The sequence below is a fragment of the Barbus barbus genome (genome assembly GCF_936440315.1).
Source record: "Barbus barbus genome assembly, chromosome: 26".
NCBI classification, from domain to species: domain Eukaryota; kingdom Metazoa; phylum Chordata; class Actinopteri; order Cypriniformes; family Cyprinidae; genus Barbus; species Barbus barbus.
Window position 1 is genome coordinate 16,405,905 of NC_136754.1, and position 27,421 is coordinate 16,433,325.

General features: G+C 38.7%; 1 protein-coding gene across 1 annotated transcript in view; it reads right to left on the reverse strand.

The window, feature by feature from the left end:
* The window catches only part of LOC306846699 (serine/threonine-protein phosphatase 2A regulatory subunit B'' subunit alpha-like), a 41,931-nt gene extending 15,271 nt beyond the window's left edge, over positions 1–26,660 (reverse strand). The window contains exon 1 of the mRNA XM_079380265.1: positions 24,433–26,660. Coding sequence (XP_079236391.1) covers positions 24,433–26,583 — 2,151 coding nt within the window. The 5' untranslated portion in view covers positions 26,584–26,660. The remainder of the gene's footprint in view (positions 1–24,432) is intronic.
* Positions 26,661–27,421: the final 761 nt, after the last annotated feature.

Below are 27,421 nucleotides of genomic sequence, written 5' to 3' on the forward strand. Positions count from 1 at the left end.
AATTACATAAACTCTAGTGATCTAATGTTTTTACGTTCACTAATGTTTTATGTTCAGTTTGCTGCTGAGTATTGTAAAAAACTTCTCTTCAGGCAAAGCACAATGCTAGTTTTTAAGTGATGGCATTTATAAGCAGGTCTTGTACCATGCAGTTTTTGCAGTTTCTTGGCATGCATGTTTACTTTTCTGTTAAAATGCCTCGTCAACTTCTTTCTTTTTCTTTGTTTTTCACACAAAGCTGGTTTTGTATGGTTTCGGATGCACCTTTTCATTAATTAATTTTTATGGCTAAAATGGGCTTCACATTGACCTTTAGAGGTAATAATACACTACTTATTCTTAGAGTAATACAGTTTTTGTATTAAATATTTGTGGTAGCGTAAGACAAAGATAAAAATGGTCATGAATGGCCAGCAATGATCATGATGTTTCCCAGCAGATGGGCCTTGTGTTCCACTAAACAGGCCAAACTAATCCTGTGAGCTTCTACAAGAGTATCAAGCATACACTGTATGAAGTAGTATGAAGAATTCTAGGGCTTGTGTATTTTTAGTTGATTACATTTCTTGAGAAGACATGATGCCTGACAAATCACGGCAGAATGCCAAGAAACACTTGGGCAGGTCAGGACTTTACTGTCCTCTGCTGAAGAACAATATCAACATTTTGGAATGTTTCCAGGATTTTTTTTGTGAAATTCTGGGAATTTTTGGAAAGTTTCCAGAAATTTTTCACCCCTTTGCATCCCTAACTACCATACAAACGTTAGGGATTGGTAAAATATTTAATGTTATTCTCACTAAGGCTCCATTTACTTCATCACTGTAATATTGTGAAATATTATTATATTTTAAAATAACCGTTTTCTATTTGAATATGTTTTAAAATGCTATTCATTCCTGTGATGATAAAGTTTTTAGCAGCCATCGGCCCTACTTCAGAGATCATTCTAATATGCTGATTTGGTGCTGAAGAAACATTTCTTATCAATATTAATGTTGAAAACTGTTGTGCTGCTTAATATGTTTACGAAACTGTGATACTTTTTTTTCAGAATTCTTAGAAAGTTCAAAAGAACAGCTTTTATTTGAAGTATCATGAAGTATCTTAACAATACAAGTCTGTTACTTTTGAAATATTTAATGCGTCCATGCTGAATAAATGTAAATTAAAAAGGTAAAATAATATATATATATATATATATATATATATATATATATATATATATATATATATATATATATATATATATATATATATATACACTATTGACCTCAAACTTTTAAAATGTTTTGTATACAAATATAATTTTTAATTTATAAACATTTATCTTTAAAAATATATTTACTTAAAATGTAACCAATATATGCAAATTATAATATAAAAATATAAATAAATGATGACATATAACAGGTAAATATTTACCATAGGTTAACAGTCATGGCCTATCTTTGGAGGCATTTAGTGGGACTGCATTATGAAACAGTTTCTGGGTGCTAAAGGAGAGATGAGCTTGTCAATGCTAGCATATGAGTGGATTCGCTAAAACCAGCAGAGCTGTGCAATGCTGGGAAATCCTATGAGCAAGAAGAGTTCATACACAGCTCCAGAATCACACCTGTCTGCCTGCTTATGCCAGCTTGTTCTAGGACGTGCTGTAACAGTGCCCAGGCCTCTCGATGGCTCTGCAGGTGCTGAGTATGTTCTTGCACTGACAGGAGCCAGGCTCATCACACCTGTCTCCTTCCCATCATCCCGGACACTCCAGCACCACGCTGAGTCTTCAATTAACAGCGATTCCGCTCTGTGGGATTCCAGAGCTATCAGAGCGCTGTACGGGTGTCATCCGTCCACTGCCATGACCTATCAAAATTATCTCTTTAACCTTTAGAAGATAGTTTTCCACTACAAGAGCACTGGCTTTCTAGGATTTGGAAATACTCATGGTGTATTGCTCTTATTGACATCCAAATAGTCCAATAATCTGAGAATCTGGCTAAATTTGTTGCATTTGTGGGAATAATAATGTTTTCATTCCATCAATTTTCAGCAGGTCTCAGTTGCACAGTGTTGGGATGCCATCGCCAGCTGAAGCCGGGAACACCCCTTTCCCCTGCTTACGTTATACCATCAACATGTGCGATTGGCACCAGCGATGGGACGGTACGGAGTACTTCGGAGCAATCAGAGGGTTCTCTTCGCTCCTAATACTAAGAAAAAGTGCATAGCTGCCTGAAAGCAGTTATTCTGAGTTTAATTTCAGCTTTCAAAGCTATGCTTAGTGTTTTGATTTATGGCATAGCAAGTGCAGCACATGCCTCTGAGACTGGAGGAGGATGGGGCACAGAGAAGGTGCACAGTTATATTAGATCCTTACTGAAAGTGAGGAGATGAGAGACAAGTAGAGGAGGATGACTGTGCCTGCATTTCAGAGACAGACAGACAGAGCGATTAAGGGAAAAAGAAAGCAATAGACAGACAGAGTGACATTTTAAGAAATATTAAAGAATAATGAGAGCCATAACTGACAAAAAGCGACAGATAGACAAAGCAACAGGCAGAGAGACAGAGAGAGTCAAAGACAGAGATAAATACAGAGAGCGACAGATTGAGCAACAGACAGACAGAGATACAGAGTGACAGATAGACAGACAGAGGAAGAGAGAGACACAGGAGGGAAAAAAACAACCAATCTCTGAGTTCTGTTCATTAATTTACAAAGAGAAAGAAATTGAAAATGTAAAAAAAACACACAAAAAAAAAACAACAACTGCCAATCTAAGAGATACTAGCCCCTTTCACACATACAGACTTGTATATACTGGTAAATTAAAATTACCGGTAAATTTCCACTAAATCCATTCCGGCAATTTACCAGTATGAGAAGTTGTAACATTACCAGTAAATTGCCAGAATGATGCTGTGTGTGAACAGGTCTTTGCACAAGTCCGAAATTCTCGTCCTAAATTTTCTCATGTTAAAAAATAAATACATCCTCATATTGTGACAATCACGTTTACACACTGCCTCCGAAACTTTCATCCATCATAAAACAACAAAAAACAGATCATGTTCGATTTTCTGCCTTTTCACATCCGTAGCAAGCATTTTGATCGAATCTGAATTTTTTGTATCCGTTTTTTTTGTTTTTTTTCAGACTCTGTGTCAATGGCATTACTGGTTTGAGCATATACAACTTCAGAGGGCGCTGACGTAAGACATGTACTCTGATTCAATCCAGAGCCATTGAAATTCAAAATTCATCTGCTCTGGGTCAATCATAACATTCTGACGTAGATGAGGAATTTACTCCAGGAATTTACTCCCTGTGTAGTTCATTTTGAAGCCATCGTACAATGTCTCTGGGCCAAAAGCAGCTGCATGAATGTGAACATTTGACACAAAAATGAAAACATCAACAAAAACACTGACCACGTATACCCCTCCATGTTTATAAACACAACATCGAGAGGCGCAGCCATTTAGAGGTTATTTCTGGTTAATGATGTCACAGAATTTACCAGTAATTTGAGTGAATGGTGCTTTAGCGGTAAAATGACAGAACATCATTGCCTGTGTGTCATTCCAATAATTGTTTTTGGCAATTTATTGGTATTACTGTGTGAAAGGGGCGACTGAGTGAAGTAATCCAGCATATATACCTCCTGAACAATTGCTAGATATTATTTCTTATGCATATAGAGAACAAAATTATAATTTTTTTGCATTTTGATTATTTGTTTATTAATCTGTTCCTCTTTTTGTCCTATAATGCTTTGGCAATATGTACAAAATATCATGCTAATAAAGCAATTTGAATTTTGAATTTGGGAGAGAGCAACAGAGATGGAAAGAGAGAGTGACAAATGGACAGACAGAGAGAAAGAGCCAGTGACAGGTACATGGAAAAAGTTAGAATGACAGAAAGAGCGAGAGACAGAAAGAGAGATAGTGACGGATAGAGAACAACAGACATAAAAAGTGACAGATGGACAGAGAAAGCAACAGATAATCAAAGCGCGACAGATAGAAAGTGAGAGATAAAGAAAATAGCAAGACGGCGAGCAAGAGCAAGATAAAGAGACAGATATAAACAGACAGAGAGCGAGACAGACAAAGAGAGTCCGCGACAGATGGACATATAGAGAGAGTGTTCATGTCTTTAATTCACTAAAAATACCTGCACATTATCTTTAAACACAGGATGTTATGAAGACACAAAAAGTGTCTAGCTAATGTTAGGGTCACGGCACCATATACTGTTGAATCCTTCAGGTAATGGCCGTTCAGAGAGATTTTAGAGAGTCAGTGCCTGAGCTGCCTGTAATGTAACCAACACAGGCATTACATTATATCATCATTCATGTACTTTAGGTATTATTATATAAAGCAATTTGAAAATTCTTTAATCAGATTTCTTAAAAGTAATGTACTAAAGTATACTGGTCTATTCTGAGTTATATAACACAACCATCCTATTAATATCAACACTATTATTTTAGCCTTTAACACAGTATTAAAGCAAACTAGTGTTCATAGCACATAATCCAGTCTCTACACATATAACTCTGTTATATCATGTTGAACCCAAACAGTTGGAGTGACTGGGGGCAGATGGCAGATGGCAGAGGCCGTCTATCTCACTTCAATGCAGTGCAGAAAGAGAGCACCAGGACTGGATGGCCCATCTCGTCCTCACCCCCACCTCCCCTCGCTCGCTTTGACGCAGGAGCGACTGCCATGTGTGTAAAATGATCCCCAAAGATAAAGCTTCTAATTTGCAGTTTATTTCTGCAGCAGGCACTGGGCAGACTTTGGAAACACATACAAATACCCTACCCCCACCACAAACACTCCAAAACATACACACACACACCACTGTTTGAATCTGAGCACTTGAAAATAGAAGTGCCAAATGCCATCACCATAGCGATAACCCTTTACCTGGACTTCTGAGAGCCTCTGAGGAATGTGGGGGCATGAAAGGGGCGTTATTCCTCACACACACTCAGCAAAGAGCTGAATTGAGGAAGTGAACTTTATGAGGGCCTATATTCTATTCCGAGCTGGATTTCCTCTATAAAAAGAAGTGAAAGAAGTGCCATTAAAATTAGAGCTCACAAAGGCTGGGCCCATGGAGGATGGTACGGATTTTTAAAAGAAAGAATATTCAAAATGATTTTCTGTTAAAGACCCATGACTTTGGGTATTTACTCTCAGAATCAGAATCATTTTGTATATATAATATTTTAATGTGTTAAATATTATACATAGCACGGCGTGGCATAGCATTATACACGGCGTGGTGATGGCGCAGTGGATAAGACACATGCCTTTGGTGTGAGAGACCCGGGTTCGAATCCACTGTGAGACACCAATGTGTCCCTGAGCAAGACACTTAACCCCTAGTTGCTCCAGAGGCGTGAGACCTCTGACATATATAGCAATTGTAAGTCGCTTTGGATAAAAGCGTCAGCTAAATGAATAAATGTAAATGTAAATACATGTACAGCAACTAATCAGTACATTTATATACATAAATATAAACTGTTTTGTTCAATTAAACATAGAAAATTTAAATTTTAGAAATAAAAAATCCTCGATAAATAAATTCATAATACCAATTAATTGATTATTATTATTATTATATTGGTCTTGTTTTTGTTGTATGAATACAAATAATTATTACTATTATTAAGAACAATTGTTATTATTAGGCTATTATTTATTTTATACATCAATGAATATTTAAGTAAAATAAATGCATTTGATATATAACAAATTAAATATTTTGCACAATGTCTAGGTCACACGTTAAAAAGTAAATTTGTGATGTGTCAACTTTTAGTTTGCAATGAAAAAATATTAAATTATATGTATTAAATATAAAAAAACAAAAACAAGGATTTGCAGTACTGGTCTTACTGTCAGACCTTTCTACTAATTAAAGTATTATATCAATTATTAATCATAATAAAAGTCCAGAATTTGACTTAAATAAAGAATATTTGGATACTTCACTTAAAGACTGCTGGTTGGAAAGTAGTGAAACATTGCAGATGTTATTAGCAATGTGAATAATCTGGCAGTACAATACACTGGTACATTACTGCGTGACTTGGAAGCTCCAAGATTAGCTGAACACTTGGTAATTGTGTGAGGTCACTTGAACATGCAGTATTGCTGCAAATGATTTGTGGTAGCCTTGTGTTTGTGGCTCTTGCTCAATGCAGTCTCCACATGCTGTTGTTTACCACTTGGCTGCCATCTATTTCAGGGCAGTTCAGAGCAGCCTGGAGGTGCTGGCCAAAGGCTCTGCTCACGTTTTTACAACCAAATAAGCTAAGGCCTGAAAACTAAACGCAGACAAGCAGTGAAACAGTAAGGGTTTTTACATTCCTGAGGTAAAGGGATAGTTCACTCAAAAACTAAAATCCTGTCATTAATTACTCACCATCATGTTGTTCCAAATCCGTAAGACCTTTGTTATTTATTCAAGATATTTTTGATTAAATTCCACACAAAAAGTATTCTCATAGTTTTATAACATTAAGGTGGAACCACTGATGTCATATGGACTATTAACGATGTCCTTACTACCTTTCTGGGCCTTGAACGTGGTATTTGCATTGCTGTCTACGGGGAGTCAGAAAGCTCTCAGATTTAATCGAAAATATCTTCATTTGTGTTCTGAAGATGAACGAAGGTCTTACGGGTTTGGAACGACATGAGGGTGAGTAATTAATGACAGAATTTTCATTTTTGGGTGAATTTTCCCTTTAAGTAAGTTTTTTCTCAAAAAACTTTTTGCAACGATGCAAATAAAGCCATACTAAAAGATTCTGTCTCTACTGATGCAGCTTTGCTTCTGTATAGATGAAATACAGAACGAGACACCATCAATTTGACATTTGTCAATTATTATATACATATATATACTTTCAGAGTTCCTGTAGTTTCCTACCATGTGCTGAAGAACAAACTTCTTGACCATTTTAGTATTATATTCTGCACAGCTATGCAGTTGTCTAGTATAAATACATTTCTCTGACATATTAAATCTACCATGTTAGCACTGTCCTTTGACCTGTAGGTTTATGACAATAAACAGGAAAGATAAAATAAAATAAAAAACTTGCATATAATAACTTTAAGCCATGAGCAGAGTCCTGCTGCACTAACTGTCCTCGCCAGCAGATGGTGGTATGAGATCATAATAGGTGCTAAAGTTATCCAAAAAATTCCTATGATTATCTTCTTCTAAACATATTTTGAAGAATGTTGGAAATATTTATTTATTTATGTTCCACAGAGAAAAAATAAAGTCATACAGGTTTGGAACAACATTTTTGGGCCACTAATGGATTCATATTTTTGAAATTTAATCATTTGAACTTAATTGTTTCTTTCCTGATACAAAACAGCATTTGATAGTTTCACACGCGCATTCATACAGGTCAAAGAATTTCAAAAACAAACAATGTGACAACAGTTCAACCAAAATATTCCAACTATCAATCAAACCACGTGAATATTACCCGGATTGAACACGGAGGCTTTGAAATATGATGCTTCTCTCTCACCTCATACAGTCGTAGTCAGTGTCACATTTGAAACAGTTGTCAGACTTGTTAAAACCCTTTTAAGCTATGCCGTTTACCACCCAGGAGACACAAGGTCACGATCCCGGGCATTCCAAAAGGTCTCATCGGCTCGCACACTCTTGTCCATTAATCATTTCACTGTTTGTCAACTCATATAAAATAGTTCAGGAACTTTATGCATTTCATTTTACGTGGACAAAGGATCAGAGAGTTGTAACATAAAATGCAGTGTGTCATCTCTCATTTCCTGTCCCTGTGAGCTCTAGACAGCGGATATATACGGTCTAGTTAGGGTAATACGGCCTTTAAAGACTGAGGCTTCTGGGGAGATGGAATCTGTGATGACGATGAAGCTTTCATTGGCCCACACCTCCCAATTGCCCTTGACCACTCTGGATCACAGGCAGAAAATACGGTCAGGAGTGACTAACAGCAACAAATGTGGCTTATTGGAAAAAGACCTTGTGATGCCAGGCAAACATTTGTCTTTTTCCATACATAACATGCTGTGTACATGCTATGTTTATGTTGTGAGGTCTCTCTTAAACACTAGATGGCAGACTATGATTCTTGAATGAAACACTAGAATGGAAGAAGACTCAAAGACAAAGAATCCATATGCTTTTGGACTTTTTGAAGTGGTCTTAATGCCAGTAATCCATACAGTCAACGAGTCAGATTTACAGTAAAATAATGTGGTTAATGGAGGCAATCAGCTCTCAGTGCTTCCAAAGTTGAGTCAGAGTAAATTATCCATGCTTGAATGAATATTTCACTCACTCTCTTCAGGTCTGGCTAGTCATTATCTGAGGATTAAAAGCATGGGAACATATGATTCCTCATGTCAGTAGTGGCCATCACACTGCAAACACTCTTGGATCAGATTATCTAGTTTTGTGCTCAGTGAGATTACTTTCCATTCACCTTTTGTCTTGTGCTCTTTTCTTCCCCTCTACTCACTCCACAGCACCAGCTGTAAAAACACCCACCAAAGTCAGAACTCAGCGACATGGATCTCCCTAAAACATTGTGACAAAACACTAATCACAAAGACAAACCGCTGACAAAATCGAAGGCTTTCCTCCAACACAAACTTATTCCCATTTTGGATAGCCGACTGGTGCCATGATTTGGAGATCTATGTAGTAGTAGGGTGAGGGTCTGTACTATACGAAAGCAAATTTCAGTCATTCACTACTGATTTTATGTACTGGGACAAAAAGTGACCGTGACTATGACAAGGTTCATTATGATGAGATGAGAGTACATTAAAACACTGCTGCCTCAGTGAGCTGATAAAATCAGCCATTAACACTGTTCAACGACATCTGCAGTTTCTGAATTCAGCTGGCCTGTATTCATTGTCTCTTAATAAGCACTTGTGCTGAGCTTCAGGCATTAAAAGTGACATTGCTCCGATTACTCGAATGCAGGATACATGGTACGTCTAAAAGATTTCGTAACTCCATTATAAATGTGATTTTTGTGTTTTACACAGTTCATGGGATAAATGAATAATCTCTTGGATGACTTCCAGACAGCATATTAAAGTGAAGAGCTCTGCCTGACTTCTGTACACACCATGACATTCTAGAACTATAAGGGCCTATATGTAACTATATACAGTGTTTGTGTGTGTGTGCATACACACATAATCATTTAAAATTTGGGTCTCTTATTCTCACCAAAGTTCATTAATTGGATCAAATATACAGTAAAAATTGTAATACTGTGAAATATTAATACCATTTAAAATACAACCCAAATTCCGGAAATGTTGGGACGTTTTTTAAATTTGAATAAAATTAAAATTAAAAGACTTTCAAATCACATGAGCCAATATTTTATTCATAATATAACAGAGAACATAAATATTTAAATTGAGAAATTTTACACTTTTATCCACTAAGGGTGTACTCCCACTAGGCATGGTTGCCTTGACCCGAGCGCGATTATCCCCCCTCCGCACTCCCCCGCTGGCCTGCACTCACACTTGCACTAAACTTTCCGGGCCAGAGCACGCTTACGTCATGTACGAGATAATGGAGAAAACCACTTCTGCTAATATTCCGCCTAATAAATAATAGTAATTAATAAATAATAAATAAAAATAATTCATTTATAATTTATGGCGTGCACTGCATGCAGCGATTTTCACTTTTATGTATCAGACCAGAGGATTATTACGGGGGCAGCTGACGTTAATGAAAGAATTTGCAGCTTTACTCGCAAACTACAATTCATGTTCATCAATAAGGTGAGAACCAGGCCCATTATAAACCTAAATATGCTTGCTTGATTGAATAAAATAAATTAGGGATGCATGATATGAAAAATTTTAACCAATACGATAACCGATAATTAAGTCCTTCTCATGGCCGATGCCGATAAATTCATATTTTTATATTATAATTTTCATATAATCTGCAGTTTGTGCACCCAGGAGAATACAAAATCTAAGATTCACTGATTAAACTGATATTTTAGTAGCTCTGGCCTAACTATAGCAAACATCAGTCCTGACTCTTCAAATGTTTTTTATTTTTTGTGTAAGGCACCACAATACTTTGTAACAGAAATGGTTTAACAGAATTATGACAGAACTATGGTTTATCTGCAATTAACAACTCATTAACAACAAATTTATATTCAAATATTTCATGCATAAAGAAATGCATCTATTCAACGTTTTTAGTGCACGAGGATGAGAAAGTTATATAGTCTTTAAGCAGTGTTGGGAGTAAGGCGTTACAAAAGTAATGCATTACTGTAACGTATTACTTTTTGCTGTAATGCAGTAGTGTAAGGCATTACTAATCAATTTTCAGTAATATTTTACTCGGTACATGTTCAGTAACGCTTGCATTACAACACACTTTTAGCCCCCAATTATTATTATTATTATTTTAAATTTAATTTAAAGTCGGGCTCCTACTTTTTTATGTCCCTAGCGCCGGGCTTCGGGCCAATATTCACGTCATAGTTCAGACGCGGGCCGGGCCTCGGGCCTGTTTTAGGCTTCTCCTTATCTTTATATTTTAGACATCCATCAATTATTGATGAAAAAAAAATTGCCGCGCTGCTGGAAACAACATGAGTCTGTGCTGCCGCGACTGTCAAGAGCGGCTCGATGGTGTTTAGTGTCCCGCAGCAGCAGCGAGACGTCAGCACAGCTGAAGAGTTCTGCATTCAAATACACACAATAAAGCAAAAGCCCCAGCAAAAGTAATTACCATGAATGTGTCCAGGGGGAAATAGTAAGGATTCGTCATCTCCTCGTTAGACGTGCCTTTAGAGAGAAGTGAATCGGCACGGATAACGATTGTATTAAATAGTTTTTGTTTTTATTTATTTTGTTAAGTAGCAATTTAAAGCTTTCTTTAGATATATTTATCATGTCTGTGAGGCATGTATTTCGGTTCATTTTTGTGAACGAACGACAGTTGCGCATCACAGATCAGATTTCATTTATCACCTGAGGAGAGTGAGTCGAGCTGACTGACAAGAGTGAGGTGAAAAAGACAAGACGATGGCAGAAGGGTTTCAAAACTAAATGTAAAAGCCTGTTTTAAAAATATTTTTGGATTTTGAAAAGCCTGTTGACCTGCCATTTATCTAAGGTGATATTGGAAAATCTATTTTTTTTTTTTTTTTTTTTTTTTTTAAACATTCGTTTCTCATTTAGCCCACCTCTTCCAACGGGGCCAGGGCCGGCTAAGTGAACCATGCCAGAGCGTGGCATGGAACGCTCACACTAGTCAAATGAACCGGGCTTTGGGAGTCGAACAAGCTCGGGCACAATTCAAAACGCCTAGTGTGAGTAGACACTAAATGAGCTCATTTCAAATTTGATGCCTGCTACAGGTCTCGAAAAAGTTGCCACGGGGGCACAAGGGGCTGAAAAAGTTTTTTAAAAATTTTTTGAAAAGATTCAGCTGGGAGAACATCTAGCAACTAAATAACATAATTGCAGAGGCTCTCCAATCTGTGAAAGAGTGCATAAAAAGATTGTGGAATACTTTAAAAACAACGTTCCTCAACGTTAAATTGCAAAGGCTTGGCAAATCTCATCATCTACAGTGCATAACATCATCAAAAGATTCAGAGAGGCTGAAGGCTGAAGACCTTTGTTGGATGCCCGTGGTCTTCAGGCCCTCAGATGACACTGCATCGCTCATCGGCATGATTCTGTCATTGACATTACTAAATGGGCCCAGGAATACTTCCAGAAACCACTGTCGGTAAACACAATCTGCCGTGCCATCTGCAGATGCCAACTAAAGCTCTATCATGCAAAAAGGAAGCCATATGTGAACATGGTCCAGAAGTGTCCTGTGGGCCAAGGCTCATTTAAAATGGACTGTTTCAAAGTGGAAAGGTGTTCTAAAGTGAGTCCAAATTTGACATTCTTGTTGGAAATCACGGATGCCCTGTCCTCCGGGCTAAAGAGGAGGGAGACTTTCCAGCATGTTATCAGCCTTCAGTTCAAAAGCCATCATCTCTTCTAGATCATCTGGACCAATGTAATGCTGACTCGGACCAGCAATGTAGTGCTTAGTATCTTGTCTGCCCTAGAGGGTGACACGGGAGTGGATTTTCAAACCTCTCCCATCCCACTCCCACAAAAAAAAATCTCATCCCGTCCCAATCCCACGAAAAAACTGGGGGAAAATCCCGTCCCATTCCACTCACGGAAGAATGACTCCCATTCCCTCCCACTCTCGTTTTTTTTTTTTTTTTCAAAATCTGTCAGTTACAGTAAAAATATAGTACAGATCACAGCGTGCCCACCTTAGTTGAATAAAAACCTAAAATGTAGTTTTTTGTTATTATATTGAATGAAAGCCAGCTCATGCACAGTGTTGCACACATTACATGTAAATCATCCATGCTAACACACGTTTTCTATTTGGAATTTCTTTTTAAAGTAGTGAAACATTTCACTCTCTATAGATATATTTTTCAAAGACAGGGTTTCGAAGTTTCTTGCTCAAGTTCACAGAGACCTAAAGCGCATTCTGTTTACTTTAAAGCACAACGTTTCGTTGTTATTCTAAGTGCACACAAATAAACGTAGAGCCTTCAAGATTCAAGATTCAAGATTTTTATTCGTCACATACACAATTATACAGAGTATAACCAGCAGTGAAATGTAAGTCAGGTCCGCCTTTAGAGATTCGAAAGCTGTATTAGGCTACTTTTACATCTGTATGATCAAAAATTATACAGAGATTTTAAGATTTTAATACGGCGCCTGTCCTTCAGCGAGTGCACTATTCAGCTTCCACTCTCCACACAAACACTTCAATAGTGCACATTTCTCTAGGTTAACATCATATTGAGCGGCCATGTAAAGTTGCTAATACATCTTTCAGATGAAAAGCCATGTTTGAGGTCGATGAATGATAGGTGAGCATTTGGATATTACCACATAGACCAGCCGTTAACAATCTGTCCGTAACGCACTGCGTCATTCACTTAACCAGCAACACCAAAGCAAACAGGAGGAGAGCATAAAGAGACAGGGCATCTAGAATTGAGTTCAAAATTAAAATATACAGTTTATAGTTTATTTATATAAACGGTATATTTGTGTATAAAGTTGGGTATATCATTACTATTCCCGGTCCCGCCCGCTCCCGCTGGTATTTTTTTCTGTCCGTCCCAATCACGTGATTCGTAGCGATTTTCTTTCCCATCCCGTGGGATTCCCGAAAAAATGTCAGCCTCTAGTCTGCCCCCTATTGAGTGCCTTGTTTTTCCATTGAAACTGCTTGTATGCCCTAATTGCTCTTAAAAGTCTGTTTTTTTCTTTTATTATTATTATTATTTTTATTTTTTTATGTATTTTGTTCTTTTATTGTTGTTGTTTTGTTTGGTGTTTATTGTGAAATATAAAACTAATAAAAATACTTATAAAAAAAAAAAGCCAGCATCTCTGATGGTGTTGGGGTGCATAAGTGCATACGGTATGGGCATCTTGCATGTTTTGGAAGGCACTATGAATGCTATAAGTTATATAAAGTTTTTAGAGCAACATATGCTCTCCTCCAGACGACGTCTATTTCAAGGAAGGCCTTGTGTATTTCAGCAGGACAATGCAAAACCACATACTGCAGCTATTACAACAGCATGGCTTTGTAGTAGAAGAGTCCAGGTGCTGAATTGGTCTGCCTGCAGTCCAGATCTTTCACCATTTGGCGCAGCATTAAATGAAAAATGCGTCAAAGACGACCACAAACTCTTCAGCAGCTGGAAACCTATATCAGGCATGAATGAGATCAAATTCCAACACCAAAACTCCAGAAACTCATAACCTCGATGCCCAGATGTCTTCAAACTGTTTTGAAAAGAAGAGGAGATGCTACACCATGGTAAACCTGCCCCATCCCAACTATTTTGAGACCTGTAGCAGGCATCAAATTTGAAATGAGCTCATTTTGTGCATAAAATTTTTTAATTTCTCAGTTTAAACATTTATGTTATCTATGTTCTATTGTGAATAAAATATTGGCTCATGTGACTTGAAATTCTTTTAGTTTTCATTTTATTCAAATTTAAAAACGTCCTAACATTTCCTGAATTCATGTTGTAGATTTTTCTAATTTAATATACTTTAAAACGTTATTTATTCCTGTGATGGCAAAGTTGAATTTGAAAAAATTTGAGCAGCCATTACTCCAGACTTCAGTGTCACATGACCCTTCATAAATCATTCAAATATGCTGATTTGGTGTTTAAGAAACATTTCTTATTTTCAATGTTGAAAACAGGTGTGCTGCTTAATATTTTTGGAATCAGGAGTTAGGTAGAAATAGAGTAGAAATTATTTGTCACATTATTAATGTCTTTACTGACACTTTTGATCTATTTACTGCATCCTTGCTGAATAAAAGTATTAATTTCTTTCAGACAATCAGACAAAAAAACGATCTTGCTTACATACATAGACATTAAAACAGTAAAACAGCCAGATTTTTTATTGAAATATATATTTCATGGCTTTGACTGTACCCCCATGTGATGTTAATGCAGTTAAGTTTTGCTAAGCCTTAATTTGATATCAATAAGACCTCAAAACCTCTTTTGTAGCATATATAAAAGTCAATAGTTTGAAATATTTGTCTGAATTATTTCTGAAGAATTTCACAATGCACCATCTAATTTTCAGTGATACTTTTCAGAGCACAAAAGTAGCATTGTCAATTAGTCTGGGAGTTTTGTCTGATGGATTCACAGAAAAGCTATTTTAGATGATTGAAGATGTAATTCACTTCAATTTTCTAACAAAAGCACTCTTATTTTAATGAACTCAATACATAATACACCAAATACAACAGGAACCCCTTATGTCTCAATATTTTTAAATACTGACATAAGCAAAAACACAGATACATCTCACAAAACCACAAACAGAACTCTGATCTTCCTATAAAAGATCTCTCAAAACAATCAGTCTGACAAATAGCAGGAAAAATAACAAAAATTGATCCGCTCCCAATAAACCAGGCTAACTGAAATCATCCTACACCCATTCCATCAGGCTGTTCACCCAACCATTAGAAGACAAACAGTTCAAGACTATGAATGAGCAAGTTTCATTGTTCAAAATAGGAAGCCACTGTTCAATGCTGATGGTCATGCTACAGGAAGTAACACAGAGCTCCTATTTGTCTTGTCAAATCTCCATGCCAGCTTGAGGACTTAAGCAGCCCCCAACACAAATGGAGGCTTAAGTACCGTGTTAGCACATCCCCTCAGACATCCTAAATCCTGAGAAAAAAATCCCAAGGCCTGGGAGAAGATTGGATGTGAATCAGTGTTCTCTATCAGTGCTTAAACTGATACACACTGTTGTTTCAGAAGGCTGTTGTCTTGTTGCCATGTACTTTTATGTTGCTTCGTACCAGAGCTATAGCCTCTTCCGTTACCTTTTTGTATTGGAAACCCTTCACAAATAGCAACAGGCGGTGATTCACAGGAGGATGTTGTACATAAGGGGGTTTTCTTGGCTCAGACCTTTGCTGTGATTTCATTTCCTCTCAGTACAAGACAGCCATGCCGGTGATGTAATTCCCTACTGACCCTATGCAAACAATTCTAGCGATTAAAAAGATGGACACAACAGGCATACAGGCATCTTCACTCACTGTTTTCTTTCTTTTTGTCCTTGAGGGAGTGAGCAAAGAAACACTGTCACTTGTGATCAAAACTGGTGATTCTGACTGTGAAAGACCAAAATTTACTTTGAAAAGACTGCCAGGTGTACAGACTGAGTGTACAGGTGTACAAACTGAACTGTGTGAGAATTTAATTAAATTCTAATCCCCCATTATCATTCACAAACTGCTTTGTTTTTTGCTCTCTTACTCGCTGCTTTTGCCTATTCCTTGTTTTTCCAGGTCTCCCGTTGCTCTTGGTTTAACACAGGTGTGTTAATTGCGGTGGTTTGCTTATTCTCTTGATTAACACATTTTCAGAATGAAAAAAAAAAATCACTGTGAGGCATTCAATTTCGCATCACCAAAACATTGTTCTTTGGTAATTTTAAACTCCTTTAGAAGGATTCATAAAGTCTCAGTTATCTGAAAATGTTTAAAAAAAAAAGCTAATGCAAAAATTAATAAATACTACAATAGTAAAGAAATAATACCAAAACAACACTGCCTTAGAGCAATATTTTGATTGAAACAGGGTTGCTCTCCCCACGCCTTGTTTTTTTTTTTTGAAGCAGCCATGAAATTTTTAAATTTTTAAGCATTTTTAAAGCTATCTAATAATGTTTCCTGATCTTATAATGATCTTAATATGGTTTTCATCAAAAACAGTCAGGTAGACAGGTAGTAAACAATCATTCTTATTTCAAAGTATGTTTTTATTGCAGAGTAATCTCTCATATGTTTTCATGATCCGTTTAAATGCTATACAGAAGGGCACTCTGGAGTTTTTCTTCACAGCATATAACAGATGTGACGTGTTGACCCACTCACTCTCAATGAATGTAGCCTGGCCAGTGGTGACCCACAGTGGTGTGTCTGTGGCTCGGAGCATGACTAGTTGGCTTGAGCTCTTGGAAGAGATACTTCTGATTTATATTGACTGTAACACTCTTATTGCCAAGCAGGGTGTTCCCTGTCACCATGGAGATTAACAGCACTTCCTAACAGGTGCAGTGAAGGACATATTGCCTTGTCTTCACTATGTGATCACACCAATAGGGCAAGGTCTCCAGTCCAACATGGTGGGAGCCGTCTCTAGGCTAAGTGGAGGAAGGTTTTACATGCAGGCCTCAAATCTGAGTGGTGCATGTGCTAAACAGTGAAGCTGCTTTTGAACAAGGTATTTCAGCGCAAAGTATTGTGTTAACTACAGATAATTAGGTTAAACCAGCAGCTAACTGTACTGAAATAGCACTGCACCGTCAATATTTAAGTTATTCTCACACAAACACACCTATATATATATATATATATAAAAATTAGGCTCATTATTACGGACATTATTTTGTCTAAATAATTTAAAGCAAAAGGACTAAAAACTAAAATCAATCTATTTAATGTTACAAGTGGACTCATAACATAAGTGGGCATCATAACATTATAGTGTAAGGAATTAAAAATATTTTAAAGGGATGGTTCACCCAAAAAATGAAAGTTCTGTCATTAATTACTCGCCCTCATGTCGTTCCAAACCCATAAGACCTTAGTTATTCTTTGGAACATAAATGACGATATTTTTAATGAAATCCAAGAACTTTCTGACCCTGCATATACAACAATGCAACTGAAATGTTCCCAGACCCAGAAACGTAATAAGGACATTGTTAAAACAGTCCACGTGACATCAGTGGTTCAAATGTACTTTTTTTTGTGCACAAAGAACACAAAAATAACGACTTTATTCAATAGTTCTCTTCTTACTATGTTTCTGTGTCTGGGAACATATAAAGAGTCAGAAAGCTCTCGGATTTCATCAAAATATCTTAATTTGTGTTCTGAAGATGAATGAAGGTCTTGTTCTAATGCTCTAACTAAGCATTGTTAGAGCATAACAGAGTGTTAGAGGATGCCAAAGACAATCTAAATGTAAAAATAGGGAAAATGCACAATTACATATCCAATTATCCACAAGAAAGAAAGAAAAAGAAAGAAATTAAATTAAATTAAAAAATAGTTTTCCCTAATCATAGAGTAAACCTTCCTACAGGAATTGGCCTATAGAATTAGATTTTGTGGGAATCTTCATATAGTGAACTGATTTCCATGATTTTTGAAGTTTTATGGGCAAAAGTGTGTGCAAATGCTATTAGTGGCCACAACTCATTTAACTCCCAGTGAACACTAATTTCAATTACCTTCACCTTCATCTCCAGGCCTATATAAAGACTTTAGTTTATAAGTTTCATCATGACGTACATGTGAAACCAAGAACCAGAGAGAAGCAGTAAATAAGCAATCTCAAGAGAGAAGCACTAGCCCCAGCATCCGGAGCAACAGATTACCCTGTCAGCACAGACACAGAGACAAGGAGACCTAAACCCAACTGAGCGTCCACTTTCAACTTCACCTGCTGTTTGGTCTAGCAATGAGCCATGGGACGGAAAGAGACATACAAACAAAAGACCACACTCAGGTATTGCAGCAATGCACAACAGCAACTGTTAGCTCTGGAGCTGGTTCCCTAGATGCTGAGATGCTGACACATGACAGATGGGCCACATCTTGATTCATTCAGTGCTTTTGTGTTTGTGATGACACATGCAGGAACTAAATGAGATGAAACGTGGAAAGCACTGCAGGTGCACCCTGTTAAAAACAAGATTCCCATCATAAACAGCAAACAGGTATGACACAACTGCTTGCATGGGTCTAACGTTTCCGCAGCCTTGTTTATCTCCATGATGATTACCAAGATGGCGCCGCTGTGTTCGGACGCCGTTCGGGTCGCTCCGCTGAGATTTTGCTTAAACTTACTTTTTTACCTACTTTTACTTTCTCTTTTTACACATTTCACGTCGGCACTGATCACCTACAACATAGAAACACTTTTGGACATTGGAAACCGCTACACCAACCTGCTTCAGGACACTTTATCCATGAATCCTGCGTGGCCTCTGGAGATTCTTCGGAACGCGGAGACAAACAATAACCCCCCGAGGCGACGGATCAAGAAACACCACGGGAAGCGCGCTGGAATTCGAGTCAGACTCAGGAAAAGGGCTCACAGTCCTCCTCTTCCAAGCATTCTCCTTGCTAATGTCCAATCCTTGGAGAATAAGATGGACGATCTTAGAGCCAGGATTAGTTTCCAACGGGACATAAGGGACTGCAACATCCTTTGTTTGTCAGAAACGTGGCTTTCGTCCTCGGTCCCGGACACTGCTGTAATGCCGAGTGATAACTTCTCTGTCTTTCGGACGGAAAGAACAGCAGAGGCCGGTAAATCCAGGGGTGGAGGAGTATGTTTCATGATCAACAAGAAATGGTGTGATCCCAGGAATATCTCCATTCTGTCGCGTTCCTGCTCGCCTCATCTGGAACATCTTTCCATTATTTGCCGCCCATTTGATACTTTGGACCCTCTTCAGTTTGCCTATCGCCCAAATAGATCCACGGACGATGCCATTTCTCACGTTCTCCACTCTTCCCTCACACACTTGGACAGCAACAATGGGAATTATGTAAGGCTGCTATTCATTGACTATAGCTCAGCTTTCAACACTATAGTCCCCATCAAGCTGGCATCTAAACTCACAGACCTCGGCCTTAACTCCTCACTCTGTGACTGGATTCAAGACTTCCTCACCGGCAGACCTCAAGTGGTGAAAGTTGGCCAGTTCACCTCAAACTCCATCACTCTGAACATAGGAGCCCCACAGGGCTGTGTCCTGAGTCCCCTGCTCTACTCTCTCTACACGCATGACTGCGTGTCCTCTCACAGCTCCACATCCATTGTCAAATTCGCTGATGACACTGTGGTTCTGGGCCTCATCTCCAACAACGATGAGACCGCATACTTGGATGAGGTAGAGAGACTCACATCATGGTGCCAGGACAACTGTCTCTCTCTGAATGTGGGGAAAACTAAAGAGCTGATCATGGACTTTAGGAAGAGACAGCAGCAGCCCTACTCTCCTCTCAAGATCAGTGGGACCCCTGTGGAGAGGGTGAGTAGCTTCAAGTACCTCGGCGTAAACATCTCCGAGAACCTGACTTGGACTACACACATCCAAACACAGGTTAAGAAAGCCAGGCAAAGACTGTACCATCTGCGACAGCTGAGGAAATTCAGGGTCTCACCAGCAATCCTGAAAACTTTCTATTCAGGGACCATAGAAAGTGTATTGACTCAGTGCATCTCAGTGTGGTATGGAAACAGCTCCAGTCAGGACTGCAAAGCACTACAGAGAGTTGTGCGTTTAGCTGAGCGCATCTCAGGGTCTGCTCTCCCCTCTCTGCAGGACATCTACCTCAAACGCTGCAAAAATAGAGCTGTTAAAATCTTCAAGGACTCTAATCACCCTGCTAACCGTCTATTCACTTTGCTTCCATCTGGTAAGCGCTTCCGTAGCCTGATGGCAAAAACTGAGAGACTTGGGAGGAGCTTCTTCCCCCAGGCCATCAGGCTCCTAAACTCTAACTCTGTGTCATAACATCACTTGACTCCATGTAATATCCCCATATCAATAAGTTATTCATAATTTTTCTCCATGTAAATATCATATATCAATAAGTTATTCATAATTTTTCTCTACCTCCTATTGCTGCTATTCAAATACCCTGTACAACTTTTTGCACATTAGTTTTTGCACATTCCTCTCATTACTATTTGTCAACAACATACTGACCTGCACATTTATATTTATATTTTTTTATCTTATCTTATCTTATTTTATCTTATCTTTATTTTATTTTATGTTTGTACTACTTCTTAATATTTGTATTCTTTATAATTGCACTGTCCTTGGAGCGGACCTGACCTACATTTCACTGCTGGTTATACTCTGTATAATTGTGTATGTGACAAATAAAACTCTTGAATCTTGAATCTTGATTGGCAGCTTTGTGTTTAAATGGGGCAGTGGGCAGGGCTCCTGACGCTCTTATTTTTATTGCTCCCTCGGGGGCCAGAGAGGGGATCGGGTTAGCAGAAAGCTATTCCCAAACTTAGCCGTGACCCCCACGGCAACACTGGGTCCGTTTTCCCTTTGGCGACAGCCAGTCTCTTAGCGGAATGAAATAGTAGGCGGGGAGTAAGCGGATTTAGTCTTCCTGACACCTTTGTCTGTGGATGACAAGGAGGAGGAGAAGTGCCCAGGGCAAATCAACACCATTAACAGTGTCTGTGCCAAAATTCCCACTGCCTGCTCTTGCTGTGACCTACCAGTGCTCTCGAAAAAGGACTGCGTGTCCTCCACACCAACTGCATGGCTACAGCATCACAATCCAGTCCCAAAATAACAGGTGGACCAATGAGAGACGGTTACTAGGGGATGTGCGTTTTATGAAAACATGCATGTTTTCTAACTAAACATCTCACACTTGTATCTTTGTAATGAAGCTAACGTGCAAAAGACGATATGCATACTTTTAGTGTGAACTAATTCAGCCTCATTTGAGATAAAACTTCTAGTATTTGGAGTATTGGGGAGTCTTGATCACTTGTTTCTACAAAACCTAAATTATCAGCCATTAGGGCATTTTTCTATGTGCACTTAGAGGTGTGTACGTGCATGTTCGTGCACAAGTATGCGACTCATCCAACCTTAAGGGTTCTTAGTTATGCACTGAAGAGGTACAGAAATAGGACTTGGAGGAGGAGCCCCATTATTAAGGGGGTTCCACTCTTGACAGATGTCATGGCAACGTCATAAATAGCAGTCCTGAGCTGGTATTGGTTTACAAAGCCAGGAAAATAAACAAGTGAGGATTTACCAGGCAGGAAAAAAGATAAAGGGTGGGAGAGGAAGAACAGAGGACACATAAAGAGCAAGGGTTAAATGTGCTAGGACTGACTTGGGATATAAACAGCTTGACAACACTTTAGAGAGCTGAGAGTGAATGAATGAAAGGCCAAAACATTCTTGATACTTGCACTAAATAATGATTTAGGTTTTAATGCATTGAGAGCTGCCCTTTTACGCACATACCTTTTACAAATTTTTTCAAAGAAATGGGCATACTTAAAAAAAGCCATTCATATATAAACAATTATGTCCAGTATGTGCCAGAGTCTCACCCAAGATCCCTGAACTAGAGAATGACAAACTGTGATGGACATGATGGATGTGAAGAAAAATGGACTAAAGGTGACAGCCAGCTCCAGAAGACACATGATACTGACCCCACAGTTAACTGCAACAAACTTCTCTGCAACCCCCTATCTTTCCTAGGGGTAACAGTTTAAGAGTATTACATACTCTATTAAGTCTTATAGTCTCTATTAAGTTAGTATAGTTAGATGCCTTATAGTTGGACATCAAAATACACCTGGGAAATTAGGAAGGTTTTAAAATGGAAATCAAGTAAAATACAACAAAATAATTAATTAATACACGATTGTTTCTTTTTACATCAAAACATGATATTGTTATTGAATCATTTGAAATTAAACTAGTCCACATGATCGGTTACTGGTGACAAATACAGACCTGTACAATACAAAATTATAACCCCATCACTGCTTATACAGTATTAATGATAAATTCCACTTCCCCTAAAAAGCCATGTTTTAGTTCATGCACGTACCACAGTATTCCAAGGAGGAAATTTGATGTAATGATTTCTGTTTATGGAGGCTATAATTTTGTGCTTTATCTAATGGTAAAATGGATTTTCCACTTCCATTGTGCCAAAGTTAAACACCGTTCTGCTCATATGTTATATAATACCCATTGGAAAATCTGAAAAATACATCTACATAAAGATTTACACACACAACACACATATATGTATATATGTATGTATGTATATGAGTATATATACCTGGATGATCCACGACTGTTTTGTGATGATTGTTCATGAGATGGTTGTCCGGCTCTTAATGCATCGTGTTTCCTTCAGGAGCATCAGTGAATGTTTGAACCCTTTTTAATAGTTGTGTTTGAATCCCTTAATTGTCCTCAGTGTGAAAGTTTGCACTGCTTCAAATATGCAAAAGTTGCTGGAAAACTGAAGATTCCACAGGACATGAAGGATTTTTCTGAAGAACAGTGCTCAGTTTAACTGTTCAGAACAAACAAGGGACTCCATCACAAAACAAGGGAACAACCATCACAAAATAAAAAACAGTCGTGGAACATCCAGGTATCCACACACAGTATTAAGAATCAAGGGTTCCCAAACTTTTGAATGGGGTTATTTTAATAATTTCAGCTATTTTTTTGTCTTGTGGACTAAATGTAAACATCTTTTATGTAAAATATCATACTCAGGAGGACAGTACTAAATAAAAACATGCATTTTGTACGAGCTCTCTCTTTTTTATATATATATAAAAAAAATTACTGTTGGAGTTATCTGCTTTTTCTATAAAACAAACATTTTATATATACAGTGGTGTGAAAAAGTGTTGGCCCCCTTCCTGATTTTTAATTTTTTTGCATGTTTGTCACACTTTAATGTTTCAGATCATCAAACAAATTTAAATATTAATCAAAGATAACACAAGTAAACACAACCCAAAACCCACATGGCCCTGTGTGAAAAAGTGTTCACACCACTTTATATATCTATAAAATGTTTGTTTTCTAGCAAAAGCAGATAACTCCAACAGTAATTTTTTTGGCTAAAGCAGATAACTCCACAATTCATGTTTTAGAGTTTAAAAAAACACTTGTTTAATCTTTGTAATCTCTTTAGATGTGGAAAAAAAAATGCACAGCTATCAGCTCTTTTTTTTTTTTTTAAGTGCCATTTATCGGTTTTTGCAAATAAGCTCTTCATACGTACATACACACAGGGCTCGAATTAAGGGGGGGATGCTGGGGGATGGCATCCCCCTGGTTGAAAAAAATGACAAAAAGCATCCCCTCTGTAAAACCACCATCCCCTTCAGATTAATAACGTGTATTACGCAAAATTTACCATGCAAATGAAATGTTAAAATTCCCTACGTATGATAATTCACAAACTAAATAACGGCGATAGGCCAATCAGCCAGATGTGTGTATATATATACACGTGTGTGTGTGTGTGTGTATATATGTATGTATGTATGTATGTATGTATGTATATATATATATATATATATGTATATGTATATATGTATATGTATATATATATATATACATACATATACATACATATATATACATACATATACATACATATACATACACACACACACACACACACACAAGTACACACACACAAACAACATAACTGAATTTACCCAAATTATCTTGCAAACCTTTACCTATCCTTGGTTCTTAATATTTTGTTTTGCCTCCTTGAGCATCAATGACTGCCTGTAGTCTTTTATTATAGTTGTGAATGGGTCCCTGGTTTACCCTAAAGCTGCTCTCTGTTCTTAAAAAAATCCCTCCATGTACTGTAAGTTCTTTAGTTTCCTTGCATACGTTGCGTTTGACTTCATCCCCAGACTAGCTTTAATGATTCTGAAATCCAACTTTGTCACTGAGGACATTTGAGAGAGTCATGCAACATTCACAAACAGCTGCTAACAGCCAATTTTAGACTCAGAAATGTGTAAATTATAAGTTATCGTGTTTTTTCTTACCTTTTTTTATCATTTTAACAATGATACACATTGCACAGATACTGGAAGAGACATGAAAACTCTACATAGTCAGTTTAGCTGAACTCACCCTGATGACTTCGGGCGTCTGTTGAATGAGAAGCGTTGAGCCTGTGTCCCTTACAGTAGAAGCAGGGATTTGTACGGCAGCAGGTGCACTTGAGGGTGTTGGGGCAGGTGTGCATTTAGGTGTTTGTGCTGGTGTAGATGCAGTCTCAGACGGAGGTACAGGCAGCGGAAGCGGAGTCACCTCTGCTTTGGTGCTGGCCAGTGTGTCCTGAAGAAGACGCATGACCTCTCGCTCCTTAGACTGAGTTCCTCTCCCAGCTCCACTCTCCACCAGCTCCTGAGCAAAGCTCTCAATGCTCTCAAGAATCCTGAGAAGCAGAGCTCCATCATCTTCTTCGGTGGCCTCAACCCCTGTCTCAGAGGGCTTGGTCACCGAGGGTCCAGACAAACTCGTCACTGGTAGATCTTTAGCCACTGAGTTACCAATCAAATGCTGTGGGGAGCCTGTCTGCTGGGCACAGTTTTTAAGTTTAGGGGGCAGTGGAGGCTCCTTTTGCATGTTCTGGGAAAGACACTCCAGGTCCATCAGCAATTTATCAATGTCATCAGATCCCCCTTTATTAACGTGCGTGGTTGATCTAGGGAACAGTCTGGAATCTGTGCTTTTTGGCAAGTACATCTGGTTGAACATCGAGTCATTTTTAGGCTTGAACACAGTTCCGTTTCTACCAAGTTCATGGAGTTTATCTGAAATACCACTAGGCTCGCAGTAGCCAGTAGGTCTTTTGGAGAACGGTCTGGACTCCGAAATAGTACAGCTGTGCTTCCCATCCCCTTTAACTGCCCTGTCTGGCATCCTTCCCAAATCCGAATCCTCCTCCTCGATATACAGAGCCTCCATGGCATCCTTACAGAGGCTTTCGCTGCTGCTAGACAAGAGAGAGTTTGTGGAAGAAAATGTGTCCGGTCGGCTGGTTGAGACTGTGTGGTGGCAGATATAAGGTGCTGAACCGCTACTGGAGGCCGAAGGCAAGCTGCCATGCGGGAACCCATTAGTTGATGGAGGTGTACGTGCTGACAAACCCGAGGGGCTCTGAATGGATTTCACATTGCTTGCAAAATCCCTAGAGCCTTCTGGAGGTTCTGGCTGGGAGGGTTTCGTTCGAGGCTTTGTGGGCGGAGGAGATTGAACAACGTCCTCATAGCGCGGAGGTTGCTCATTGCCAAAGATGGGGGAGAAAGGGATTTGTTGCAGCCCGTGTATGCTGTTGACTAGTTCAGCAAGCTCGCTGTGCTCCTGCCTCACACTTTGCCCCTGTTCCAGCTCAAGAGGAAGCCTCTTCAGGTAGTTGGAGAGACGAGCCATCACATTTTTATAAATGACTTCAGGGTTCCCAGAGTCATCGCTGCTTCCACCTATCGACTTCCTTTTGATGCATTGTTTGATGATGTCCGTGCACTTCTTCAGATCTTCCGAGCACTTGAGGAGAATGTCCAGACAGGCTTTAATGTCTTCTCCTGAGGCACTGCTGTCTGCCTTGGTCTTCTCCAGTATGCGGGTAATTAGGTTCTCCTCGGTGAGGCTGTTCAGGTAGAGCGTGGCCACGTTGTTTAGGTTCTGCTCTAGGGATGCACTGCGACTTAGCTTATCCTCTTCGAGTACAGATTTCTGAAACAGGCCGAATGGAGGACAGTTCTCATCATTGCCTGTGAACTGGCCATAGATGATGTCTAGATCAGTGGACCTCCTGCTGAAGGAGTCTGGCCGAACCTTACGGCCCTTTCTGAAAGTCACATGGCTGGAAGAGTATTTGATTTTCTCAAATGAAAACTCCTTGATTTTTCCACTTGCCAGGTTGATAGCTTCCCCTGTAATATCCTTGAGGCTTGCTGAGCTTTGGATGGTAGATCCTTTCTTAACTCTGGGGGTGACCTGGTGGTAGTCGTCGCAGAAAGCACCAGGTCCGGTGTTGCCATTCTCCATCGTTTTGGACTCATGAAGGCTGATGGGCCGGTCAGAGCAGGTTCTAGATATGGGGGTGTCAAGAAGTTCAGCACAAGTGCTGCGGTGAGCCACTGTGCAGTTCAGTCCATGTTTTAGTGCACCACAGGGCCCATTACAGTAGTGTACAGTGTGCTGGACACGACGGTCAATCACAACACTGTTATAACAGTTAATACTGCTGACCACAATGCGATAGGTAGCCGCCATGGTCTTTGTTTGTTCATAAATCCAAAAGTCTGTTTTGTAATATAACGTTAAAACCACCTAAAAACAATAAATGCTAATAAAAAACGCCAAATTATATAAATTCTAAAACGCAAATAAAAGTTGCTTTGCATCAACTGCTGCTTTAGCTGATTCCAAGGAATAAAAGGATTTGACCCATAGTTAAAGGGAAGTTACACTGTAACATTTAGCAGCAAAACTATCCATTCCTTAGCATGGGCCCCGATGGCCTAATGATAGGCCTGTGAGCAGCGCTCCAGATCATCCCCCTTTGGACAGCCGAGGCCTGTGGGTATAAAGAAGTCCTCTGGCTCCGTCTCCAAAGCCACAGCATACAGCCCACCTGGTGACAGCCTTCTGCTGATGTGTTCAGCAGATGTTCAACCCTCTCTTTCGGTGTTTATCTTGCTTTCCTGGCCGGAATCAGATGTTTAAGTATCCAATGTGAAAGCCACCTGTGAGTAAAAAGACAACAGTGGGTTAAGGGGAAAAAGAAAGCACATTTCAGACAATTTTTTTCCTAGTGCTATCCTTGAGAACAACAAAATTTACAGCCTCCAAGTAGTCTACAACCACATACATGTTGCTTTTCTTCAGGAAACACAAGGAAAACAATAAAAGGAAGCTTCTGCCTCTGAGTGAAATATTACACAATGTATTTGGTAGATGATGTTATTCACAGTGGAATAAACTGCATTCAATTAAAAGTTTTTACAATACAAGTGAGGAACACCTTTAATGTTATTTATTTTAAAAGTGAACACTGCAGATTTTAGACTATCTTTGGTTAACATCTCTCTTCATTAGATTATAAGCATCT